The sequence below is a fragment of the Mirounga leonina genome, unplaced genomic scaffold, assembly GCF_011800145.1.
Source record: "Mirounga leonina isolate KUSES-001 unplaced genomic scaffold, KU_Mleo_1.0 Mir_129, whole genome shotgun sequence".
In the NCBI taxonomy this organism is placed as follows: domain Eukaryota; kingdom Metazoa; phylum Chordata; class Mammalia; order Carnivora; family Phocidae; genus Mirounga; species Mirounga leonina.
In genome coordinates this window covers 47,692,848-47,705,619 of record NW_023270323.1, presented here as the reverse complement: position 1 = coordinate 47,705,619, position 12,772 = coordinate 47,692,848, and the positions used below count along the sequence as shown (strand labels likewise).

The 12,772-nt window shown below is 41.3% G+C and overlaps 1 protein-coding gene across 16 annotated transcripts in view; it reads right to left on the bottom strand.

The window, feature by feature from the left end:
• APBB2 (amyloid beta precursor protein binding family B member 2) overlaps window positions 1–12,772 on the bottom strand; it is a 363,075-nt gene that overhangs the window by 182,836 nt on the left and 167,467 nt on the right. For 3 of the 16 annotated variants that reach the window (XM_035005084.1, XM_035005085.1, XM_035005086.1), the window contains one exon: window positions 10,776–10,845. The exons of the other annotated variants lie outside the window; for them this stretch is intronic. In XM_035005084.1, coding sequence (XP_034860975.1) covers window positions 10,776–10,794 — 19 coding nt within the window. In that variant the 5' untranslated portion in view covers window positions 10,795–10,845. The remainder of the gene's footprint in view (window positions 1–10,775; window positions 10,846–12,772) is intronic. 16 annotated transcript variants of the gene reach the window in all.

Here is a 12,772-nt window from a genome sequence, read left to right as displayed (position 1 = left end):
TTATTCCATGTGTCTCTTGCTAGGAAGAAAGAAAGGTTACTCAGACTAGAAGGGAATAAAATTCATCAACAAGAATTCCTAAGGTTTCACATTTCTCAGTCTATGAAGAATGACCCCTTTCTTATCTGATCCTTTGCCCTCCACAGAGACTTCAGTGAGTTTACACCAGCAAATGAACCAAAGCACAGCTCCTAACATTCCTAAAATTGTATTGTGACAACTCCCTCTTCCACCCCCAGGCAAAACAGGGACATTCCCCAGGAGAGGAAGGTAAGAATGATCTTCCTTTTGGGAGCTTAGAGGTATTCCTTTCTATCATCAAATACTCAGAATCACCTACTTTAGGAAAGAGTCACCCACTCATCCTGGAGTCTGTGTGCTTCTAGAAAGGTAGGCAACATATGCTGTAGGCAGTGCCCACATTTATAACGCAATGACCGTGTGGCCTACAGAGATAGTTAAGGGCTGTAACCTGAAGTGGTTAAACCTCGGACCCCATTCTTATAGAAGTGTTATTTATCAGGACTCCTGCTTACCCAGCAACACAGCTAAGCACCTGGGCTTCATTTTATAGGAAAAGAGAATCTAGTTTGTTTCTCCCTTTTAAACAATACTCTGATGACTAAATTTTTTATTTATTTTTTTAAGATTTTATTTATTTATTTATTTATTTATTTGACAGAGAGAGAGAGAGATAGTGAGAGAGGGAACACAAGTGAGGGAGTGGGAGAGGGAGAAGCAGGCTTCCCGCTGAGCAGGGAGTCCGATGCAGGGCTCGATCCCAGGACCGTGGGATCATGACCTGAGCCGAAGGCAGACGATTAATGACTGAGACCCAGGTGCCCGTGATGACTAAATTTTTAAAAATTATACTGTTCTAACTTTACTACCATTTTCATGTATTCCAATTTAGAATTCACCCTCACTCAAGAGTAGCACTTGATGTGAAAGGGCTCACCTTGAACCCACATGAAGTTTTCCCTGCGACACTTATCTATAACATGGGCACACAAGAGAAAACTCTTGGTTATTCAGAATGACATTACTATGAGAAAGTAGGAAATCTTTGGCTTTTTTAAAGACATCACAGAAAAATTTCTATGAGGCTATTTTATGATGTCAGGTACTATATTCTAGCAATGTTATTAGGGAGAAAGTTTTATTTACTTTGTTCATAACCATAAACATTTTCAGAAAGAATACTATCAAAATTTCTAGGTGATTAAGTAGCTTTTATATCCTAGGTGTGACAGATAAAAACTTTAGCCATGTTCTCATTAGCCTTCTGGATCCCACTGTCCTCCCTATGCCCTTTCTAACTCTTCTGTGTGCTAGAAAACACGAAGGGGAGGTTTGGGCGAGTTACATTAGAACAACAGGACCATCCTGTACAAAACAGGTCTGTTTGTGCTGTTTTTGTAGATCAAAGCCTGAACATAGTTTGAGTGTGTTTTAGATATTAAATGATGGTATCATCTGAGAGCAAAATCAAAGGTTCACATCTAGAACTCAGGCAGCCAAGTTAATGCTATGAAGTACACGGTTGTCTCTAGGAGTTAACTATCAGCTAGGCGGTCATCTGGGGTCAAAAGAAGTAGGCAGAAGTTAGCAAATTCCTAGAAAGACCAAGGCTTCAAAGAAGGAGGCCCCTGAAAGTGGGAGGCAGTGTGAGGATAAGAACAGAGAACTCAGGGCTAGGGAGACAAGGCTACTTACTAGCTGAGTGATCTAGGACACGAGACCTTCAGCGTCCTTTTCTGAAAAATGGGGACATTAATAGCACCCAGTTGTTGTGAGGATTAAAATGAGAAATGCATGCAGAGAGTTCAGCATAGTACGTAACAATAAATGTAAGCAACCCTCATCCCTTTACAACCAAGGGACAGAGCACAGGGTTGCCTGCCAGGGCCCCCAAATTTACCACCTGATTTGCTCCAAGTGATAGAAATGGTCCTGTTGTATGGACACAGAGAAAGTAAACAGACTAACAAGATGGGATAAAGACGTTGGGTCCAGAGGGGTTTATTAATAGGGGAAAAAATTCCTCAGTGTAAGAGAAAGGAGGTTTGTGTTTCTTTTGTAAAGCAAAGAAAATCTTACAATGTGTCTTTAAATCTTCTATGTGGCTGTTTTCTTTGGAGTCTAAAAGCTTAAGAATAAGTCCAAATTCTTTGATATAACAGATAAGTTAATTAAACTCTCCATCTCTTTCCTGTAAAATCATGATAGTAATAGTAACTTCACCTCACTGAGTTTTGTCAAAAACTAAGAGAGATGGCTGTCAAGTATTTAACCTAATGGCTGGCATACTGTTAGGGATTAATACTATTTTACAGTTCTTCCTTCCTCACACACTTTTGTCTCTGATCACCATACCTCAGGCCACCACATTTATTGAGCACTTTCTTCTTGCCAGGCACCATGCTGGGAATCGGGAAACCAAGACACACAAGGTCCAACCTGCTAAGTGCTTTCAGCCTTGTTGAAGACAAACACACAATAATGTGATAAAAATCAACCAGGATGGGAGTTGGGGGAGCTGCAAAGAAGTAAGTGGTCTTCCCACCTCAGTCTGGAGAGGATCTGAAGGTAAGATGGTGGATCAGCATTTGGGGAATCTTAGCAAATCAAAACATAAAAGGAAATGTGGTAAAGGGGAGGAAGAGTCAGGCAGAGTCCTACAAGACATGCTCCAAGGGTTTGGACTTGACCCGGAGGCAGAGAAGAAGATGAAGCACTTCAGTAGCATGAAGGATGAATCTGAGGCTGAAGAGAAACACAGAGAGAGAGGGAGGGAGAGAGAGAGAGAGAGAGGGAGAGGATGTGCGCTGGTGTGTGTGTTGTATTCCTTTATGTGGTGGAGGGAAAGGGCAACTTTCCTCCAGCATGTTCTCCAAGATGACTCTGGTGAAAAGGCATTAAAGAAGCAACATAAATGAGGCAATTAAAATATCAGTGGTCACCAGGGAAAGAGCAGAATGAGGTAGACAGAGGGTCTACCTAAGCAAAGAGGCAGGCTAGCCCCATCTTCATGCCCTTCCATTTGGTGTTAGTGTCTGACTCTGACATTGATCAAAGAGAAGCCAAACACAGGCATGGAGACCACCTGGAAAGCTACCATAAATCGTCCAATCAAGGCAGTACGGAAAGAACAAGGTGGGCATGAGAGACTTAGGTATGGCGGGGGAGTGGGGGATCTTTCCTTCTCACTGCCATCGTGCTGACTCTAGTCATTGATCTCCTGACCAGGGCATGAAGACAAGGCCTCCATTAAGCAGCACTGGCTGATTATAAGAACATGGACAGCTTCTGTCCCTAACAGCTTTGGGAGAATGGCAGAGGTGGGCAGCGAGTGACCTTCAAGGAACTTCACTAAAAAACAAAGTGGGGGGAGAGAGGAGAAGCTGGAGGATGATTTGGGGTTATAGGAAGGCATTTTTGTTTTTTAAAGAATAGAGTCTTCGTGATGTTTAATTGCTTATAAGCTGGAAACACAGAGGGCAATAGAGAAGGAACAAATGGAAACACAAAAGAGGGACAGACGAATAAGGGAGAATCCAGGTGATGAGAGGAGGGACCACAGCAGACATGAGAGAGTCAGCCTTGCCCAAGACAAGGGCTACTTCTTCAGGAGGGAAGGAAGGAGAGGGGGGATGGGTGGGGACAGGCACATACACCCCCGCGGTGACACCAAGCCGAGGGGAAGCAGAACTGACAGCCTCAATTTTCTCTGTGAAAGGAAAGTCTCCCCCTGAGGGGAAGCAGGCTAGGGGAACATAAGGAGAGGAACAAAGTCCAGAAATAGTCACGTGGGAGAAACACAGAGTTGGCGACTTTTTCTAAAAGAAATGTGAAGTTTGATGGCATAAGAACAGACACACAGATCAATGGAACAGACTAGAGAGCCCAGAAATAAACCCATGGATGTATGGCCAATTAACTCATGACAAAGGAGCCAAGAATATACAACTGAGAAAGGACAGTCTCTTCACTGAAGGGTGCTGGGAGAACGGGACAGCCACATGCCAAGGAATGAAAGCGGACCCGGCCCTTGTCCCACACAAAAGCACTAACTCTAAATGGATTAAAGACTTGAACATAAGACCTGAAACCGTAAGATTCCTAAGAGAAAACACCGGCAGTATGCCCCTTGATATGGGTCTTGACAATGGTTTTTTGGATTTGACACCAAAAGTAAAGGCAACAAAAGCAAAAATAAACAAGCAGGACTACATCGACCCAAAAAATCTTCTGCACAGCAAAGGACACCATCCACAAAATGAAAAGGCAACCTACTGAATGGGAGGGGGAAAGAAAGACACAGTCACAGAGGGGGACAGGGTTAAGGTGTCGGATGTGCGGAAGTGAACAAATGAGGAATGCATTCTGGGTATGGCCTGGGGAGGGCAGGGAATGGAGCCGGGAAGGGGATGGAGAGCTGGGAGGAAAAGGTCAAGGAACAGGTGTTACAGGAACAAGGAAATGTTTTCAACCCCAGCTGCATGAATCCCTTGGGGAGCTTTAAAAAAGAAGTACAGAAGGCTAAGACCCACTCCTAACGACACCCCCAAAGATTCTGATTCAGTCAGCCTGGGATTGGGCCCCGTAAGGGTGATTCCAATGCGTGGCCAAGGCTGAGAACCACTAGAACCAGGTAATGATTTCAGAGGCACTTGGGACGCTCTGATCATGCCCGTCCCCCCGTCCTTATCTTTGCGCACATCTTCGGCATCCTTCCCTCCTATCTGGCAAATTTCTATTTCACCCTTAAGATTCAAGGTAGGTATCACATAGTTGTGAAGAGTCTTCTTGCCCCTCCAGGCGGATTCCAGGGCTCCTTCTTCTACACTCCCAAACCTCCCTGCACTTATCTCTATGACAGCATCATTCCCATTGTGTTATTTTTGCCCTGTTGAAGTTTCCCATTAGACTGTGACCTCCAGTGACCAGAAGCACAGCACACAGTAGGTACTCAATGCACGTTTGTAGAATAAGTCATTGAATACAGTGAGAAAAAAAAAAAAAAAACCACCAGTGTTTTGTTAACATCTCAAGAAATGTTTACATTAAAAGTCTAGCTTTTCTCAGGCTTTTATCCCAGGTAGCATCTGAGCAGGACTTAAACTAAAATCTTTCAAGAGACTATCCAGACCGATTTATTTTACTCCTCGGTCTCGGCTCAAGAAAGTTCTTGTTCAATTCTGCCATAACTCCCTAAAGAAGAAAAGGCTATTTAGAGTCAAAAGTACATGTGTTGTGACCCAGAACAGACTGGTATACTTCTCTACCAGACCTGATTTCTCATCAGCTGTCATCCTACCAGCTCCAAGTTTTCCAGGCTGAGCAGAGGCTCTGGTACACACGACCCAAAGTTCCCGTCACCACCGTGCCCCCAGCACCTAATTCCGGGCCTTCCTCTGTTTCCTCCCTTCCTCATATTTGCCACCAGCATCATTAGTAACAATCAACAGAAGAGAATTACATATGCTGGGAAAGAGCAACGCAACAATAATGTAAATACTAAAAATTATGGAGAAAAACTAACGCTCTGGGGATATAAAAATGAAAGGATGACTATCTTCCTCTTCTGCCCGGGGACCACTCCCCCTCACCCAGCTTTTGCTTTCACTATTCTCCACGTAAGACTTTTTAGCCTGCTTTTCCTGATACTAGTACTATATTGAGACTCAGAAGTTGGTGCTTCCAAGCCACTTCCATTTATCTTTGCCTCCCATGATCTTACTACAGATTTGAGATCAAAGACCACTTGGTCTAATACTCCCTATAAATTGGGGGGATGGAGGGAGTTAAATCCATTGACACGTGGGCTAGACCCTACGTGAGAATTCATGGCATTGCCAGCCCACATTTCCCAGACTAAAGGTATCGGAATAGCCCTTCGTGAGTTTCTTATCCTACTGAATTCTCTTAATTTTCCTTGAAGTATTCCTCCAGTAAATCGCATTTCCCCTTTCCACCTCCCCCACGCCTGCTTTCAGGCCCACATCACTTACTGTTTCTTTCTAAATCTACAAGCATAACGGCTCTGCAGTCTAGCCTGACACATTTTGCCCTGTATCATTCTAAAAACAAACTGATCATGTAGCTCTCCTGCTTAAAACCATCTACTGGCCCCCTGGTATTCAAATTCAGCTCACTCTACAACCACTTCAAATTCCCCAATGCTAATCTCAGTCGACCCCTCCAGTCACATCTCCCATCACTGCACCCCCTCACCTCCCCCATGTTCTCTACATCGCAGCTACAATCAACTTTCCTGACAATGCCCTCTCGACTCTTTCCCCCCTGCACAAGTTTGTCTCCTCTGCCTAGGAATGTCCTTTGCCCTCATCTCCTCTACTCCCCCCCAACCCTATATACCCTGCCTGAAAACTCCTATAAATGCTTCAAAACCCAGCTTCTTTAGCCTTCCTCTGATTCCTATACACAATGATGGCTGCCCCCTCCTCCACGCTAGGTACGTAGCAGGCTGTTCACATCGGCACTTCTATACTATACCATAAATATCAACTGAGATGTCTATCTCCCCTTCTAAATCGTAAGTTCCTTAAGGTTGGTGACTGTTTTATTCATTTTTTAGGATAGTTTTATTGAGATATAATTTACATATCATAAAGCTCACAGCCCCACCATTTTTCTTGGGGAATCAAACTTTCTACACTCTCATTCCTTCATTCAATAGAGTCTCTGGTATGCACAACCATGGAAAAGATATGGTTCTAACTGCTAAGATTATAGCAGTGAACAAGACTGACAAAATAAAAATACCTACTCTTGCGCAGCTTACATTCTAGGGGTTCAAGCCCAAGTGTTTCAGGCAGAGATGACACTGCCTCTTAATTTGTGGAAGACATGGCCCAGGCCCAGCCAGTCAGCAGCAAATCCCCATGGCTATGGTGACCGGCTCAAGGAAAAGCATGCGACCCACACAAAGCCAGTCCTAAGACTGTTGCCGGAATGATCCGAGAAGGGGTGCTCTCTTTTCTCTTTTTCTTGAACTAGAAGATATAAGCCTAGAACTCTGAAGGGTCACCAACAAGAGGCAACCTGAGTTAGCATGGACCTATGAGCAAGTAGATCCATGAGGCAGAGAGAGAGGAGGAAGCTCTAATGACGTTGTTGGAATCCCTAAAACAAGCCACACCTGAAACGTGATACCCCTAGACTTCTTGGGTATTAAAGTCAATTGATTTTTTGTATGTGCTTAAGAGTTTTCTCCTTTTAGCAACTGAAAAAAAAAAGGCTTTGTTAATAAATGGAGTACTTTTTATGAGTCCTAAACAAAATGAAGCCAGGATTCCTTAAATTCCATGGCTAACAAAGCTTTCAGGAACCCAGAGTCACAAAGATCCCAGCACAGAGATGTGACCCCGTAATTCGGATGACATCCTAATATAAACCTATGCTGGAACCTGTAGTTAAACCTGCCCCCTCAGTTTCTCTTTTCTGAGACCTCTAGGCATCTGTCCAAGAAAAATTTTTGTCAGGAGCGACAGGAAACTCTTCTCTCCATAACCCGCTGCTCCCCGTGTGCTCCCACGACACGCTGATAAAATTGGAAATTGACAAATGGCCCAGGGAAGCTCCATGTTTGCCCTGTTCATCAGGGAAACTTCACAGTTTCTTTACTTTCATTTTTCTGCTACACAGTTTTATTTCCACTGAGGAGTTAACAGCCAAACTTCTACCCTGAGGAATGTTGCCTTTTGAACTAGACCTCAAAGTATTAAAGAAATGAAATAACTCCGATTTTTTTTTTTCTTTTAGGAAGGAGAGGCAAAATAAGGCTGGTTTCCTGAAATTACTCTTGAAAGTAAACTCTCAATGTGGCGAAAATGATAAGAACTTCTCTCTGAACAAAACAGGCAAAGGTTATAGGTCACTGAGGCAGACAGATCACGGGATTAGAACCTTGGAAGTTTCTTTCTTTCTTTTTTTTTTTTTTTTTTAAGATTTATTTATTTATTTTAGAGAGAGAGAAAGAGCACGCTTGCATGTAAGCGGGGGGTAGGGGCAGAGGGAGAGAGGGAGAAAGAATCCTCAAACAGACTCCCTGCTGAGCACGGAGCCGGCCGTGGGGCTCGATCCCAGGACCCTGAGATCATGACCTCCTGAGATCATGACCTGAGCTGAAACCAAGAATCAGACGCTCATCCAACTGAGCCACCCAGGCGCCCCTAACCTTAGAAGTTTCTAAAGCCAGAGGAGAGCGGCTTCACACAGCTGATTCACAGGGCAACTTCCCCAGGCTTTAGGGGAAGAGGGTGATTTCAACAGCTAGGTCTCACCCACCTAAGGGTTTCCCATGCCCACTCAACTTAATTGCCTGAGGATAGGCTTTGTTAAACATCCCAAGGGGAGCTGCGGAGACTCAAGAGAGATGTACCAGATACTTTTCTTCAAGAAACTGTCAGAGTGAGTAATGAGAAGAACAGTTATTAAACAAACTCACCATGGCTCAAGTAGGCAGAGAGTCTTATGAGAAAAAGGCATTTGGGATGAGGAAAGAGGTTTAGAGAAGCACCCCTGAAAAAGCACAGCTGAGCTGGGTCTTGAAGGGTAGGCAGGAGTCCACCGGTGGCCCAGGATGAGAAAGGCACGCCAGATGAGGGAACCTGGCATTCCAAAATCACCCCCGGCAAATGTGAAGATTAGCTGTTTTGGAAACCCAAGTCAGAATTTGTATATTCAAATAAGAATGAAGACCTTCAAAGCAGTCACCTTGGGACAGTATATGCTTATCCCAAGGATATTTTCTCCACTCAATTTCTAAGCCATTTTCATCGTTTAGAAGAGGCTTAACATCTTTGGAAGATTAATGTATGTTTTAAATACAGCTCTAGATTTTTATGACCAAGTCTGATGAATATGGTCAATGATCAAGCTTGAGAATACTGGTTTAGGTGAGAAAAAGCAGGTGAGCGATCAAATAATGAATGACAGGTTTTCTTGAGTAACTGACAAGCTGGGCCTCAAGTCAATTCCAACAGGGAATATAAAACAATGGCAAAATCCTTGAAATAGGGAACTATTAGACTATGTCACGGGCTAAGACCTGCTTGGAAGGGACTCCTGAGTTGAATCTTGAAGGTTCAAGAGGAATCTTCCAGGCAAATAATGGTGTATGTTCTGGGGTATGTTTGTTTTTTAAAAGGCTCCCTCTAGTCACAGCTCCCAAGAGTCGAGAAATGGGATGGAAGGCTACCTGATCTCAGTTACCAGTCCAGACTTTCCTGCACTAGCCACTACCCGAATTTTCAAGTAAAAAATGATTGGACTATACACTCCACTGAAATAAGAATCCTGCTTTCCTTGTAAGACATGTCGCATCCCATACTAATACACAGTAGTAGTAGCTGTCACTGAAAAACCCTGCTGGATAACGGTGTCATTATCTCTTATATGACTAGCAGTGAATAAAAGCAATTTGAGTACTGTTAGGAAGAAGGAATACATTAGCACAATAAAATATAAGTGACAGTAAGAAATTCCTAGAAGTTATTTGATCAGTTCACTTCCATTTAGAGGAAAACACATTTTATATACTTGCCAGCTTTGTTCTTAAGTTTCTAGCCAGAGCCTATCTTGCCATGGAATAAAAAATTTTAAATGCTAAAGAATTCCTAAAAGGAATCATTCTCAACAATTTAAACTGAGTTTTTTTAAAAGGACACATGTATTTGCCTTGATTTACCAAAATTAATATGCCTTTTCAAATATGTACTTACAAAGAAAATCTATTCCCTGCCCCTAAATTATCACAGCGTGATCAGATGGCCTCTAAGAATCGGCTCTAAGTTCCTAATTTTCCTGTGTGAATTTAGGCTTGTCACAAAACATTACTTGTTTTTGGCTGTTTTGAATAAAAAAGGTATTACCTGTGGTTCATATATCTCTACTGAGCTTAGTGTTTATTTTCTTATGTTTTATTTAGTTTTCTGTTGAAACAGAACATGCAATATTCTATAAAGGGGAAAACAGCTTGGATGTACTTCCGGAGTTTAATTACAGAACTGAGAGACTTTAATACCTATTTGTCCATGGCTTAAACCTACTTACTTAAAAACTCAGAATTTGCTGCGTGGTTTGTATCCTAACAAATACAGATTCCACCAGATTCATCTTTCACTTGCAGTCCTATCCTCTGTTTAATTTAAAATGTTAATGCAATTACTTCTTCCTTATTATATTACTGTGAGGCGAAGAAGTAAATTCCACACCACATCGTGTATAGACTAGCATCCACCATGACACAAAGAAAGGATATACAATAAAATTAAGCTGGTTCCTTAAGGCCTGAATATAATCAGCACTAGATCGGGGAGAATACTGAATTGGGGAGTTCTACTCTAGACAAACCCAACAATGGCTAAGATGCTGTTTATGGAGACGTACCACCGACACCTCACTGTTGATACGTAAGTGTTCACAGGCTGCCATATGCAATGCTAGATGGCAAAACTTGACATAGCTTTAGTTTCCTGTTATAATCAACTAAAATATTTTTACATTATGCTATCATTATGCTGTTACTAGAGTCATGCAATTATTACGCAAATACAGGTAAGTCCAGTGGATTCTTCTATCTTACTTTAACGATCTACTTTCCTACATTAAGTGAACAAGAAAAAGCAAAAACATGTCATTTTAGCAAACCATGTTCAACATCAAAACAATCACCCAGCATATCTATTTGTTCAAGTTGTAATATTCAACCGCTTCTCTGCAATGAAACATGCGAAAGTGTGTCTGACCTGGAAGTACTTCGGACATGGGTCACGGGGTCGCCAGTAGTGGTGCAGGAACTAGGTTATAATTTGAAATCTGAAAAGAGGGATCATTGGAGAAATTAAAACTCTGAATAACAAAGCATAAAAGAAAAAAAAAAGCATAGCGTTGACAATTCTTCCAAAAGCTGTCAAAAACGTTAAAGTCAAATTTTTGTTTATTTATAGTTGGTCACAACACATTTGATTGAAATTTGAATTTCCGCTTAACCACATTTCCCACAAGCATTTCTTGAGATTTTTTTTTTTCCATTCCAGGCTGCAGTTATCTATCTATCTATCTTGCTGTCTGTCTGTCTATTTATCTATGTGTCTCAACTTTCCAATGCTTTTTCTCATTAAAAACACACATTTCAGAAGGCGGTAAGGAAAAAACTGGTACATTTCACCACATAAAAATGTAAACATTCTGTCTGGGAATACAAAATGACTATAAACACAGTAAAGACAAAAAAACAAACTGAAAAAAAAATTAACACTACAATGACATAAAAGGGCTAACTTCATTTATATAGAAAGAGCTCCTTGACGTTATTAAGAATTTCCTTGAAGTTATTAAGAAAAATATGAACAAGCCTGTAGGAAAATGAGCAAAGGACAGGACAGGTCCCAAGAGAAATGCAAATGTCTAAGAAACATATAAATAACTAACCTCACTCAAAACTAAAGAAAATGCAAATTTAAATAACAATGACTCACTAGGAAAAACAAAGTGGATCTACATGAGCTAATATGAAGAGGGCTTTAAGACATAACTAAGAGGTGAATAACATGCACAACAGGGCAAAATCGAATCTGAGTAAAATTTTTAAAAGCATATACCTGTATACATGCATATGAGTTCACACACACACATAAATACATACATCTACACGGAAAATTTCTTAAAAGAATAATAAAGAACCAGACACAGTCGTAAACTGCCAGTTTACCAAATTAGATACATAATAAGGAAAACTGAAAACAGACCATGTTTTCAATGAATTGCTATCAGGAATGTCACTTAGAATGATAATCTATTATAATAATTCAAATGCGGATACTGTATGATTCCACTTACATAAAGTACAAAAACAGGAAAAACTTATCTGTGTCAAGACAGTGGTTTACCCTGGAGGGCAGGAAAGGGGGAGCAGCAAGAGGGTAGACTGTGGGATGTCATGATGGCACTGGATACGGAAATTCATCAAGCTGCACCCTCACGCGCACATTTCTGTCTGTTTATTACAGTTACGTGAGGAGTTTTTTCTTAAAAAGTCAAATGTTGGCAGTTTTCTAAAGCATTATTCAAATTGTATAACTTTGTATCTGTGGAGACTAAATTCTATTCTAACCTTTCCAAACTAGTAACCTTTAATGGGCATTACACCCAACTTTATGATTCAGATAATGACCTGACAACTTGGTCTACTGACCCACGATGCATTTTTAATTATATTTCCACACATTGTGGGTAAGGCTCATTACTCTGCTATAATTAAAAGGGTAGGTTTATTTTAAATTGTCCTGAAACAGCAAAAGATGCTTCCTCTATTCACCTTTGCTTTTGCCCTATACCCTTCTCAGCTCCTGAAAAGTATTTTACAATTCAATTTTCTTTTTTTTGTAAGTTTTTGTCTTCAGCGTACCTTAAGTTATAAGCAGAGATAGATGTGATGTGATAGCTATTTCAAGACAATGAATGTTAATAAACAGAGAGAAAGCTAAGAAGAGGCATCCCTACAGGAGTAAAAAGGCTTAAGCAAACACCAAGAATCTAAGTTTTCAGTGCATCTACTCTTTAAAAAAAATTCCTTCTCCCCAACACGAAAGAAACTCCAACTTCTCTGAAGTTATGAATTGACATTCTGCTCATCACTTCCTATTTTAAATGGTCCTGTGCTATTATTATCTGACCAATATTTATTCCATACGTACCATGTGTAACGCTAGAACAGGGGATACTTCAGTGAACAAAAACACAT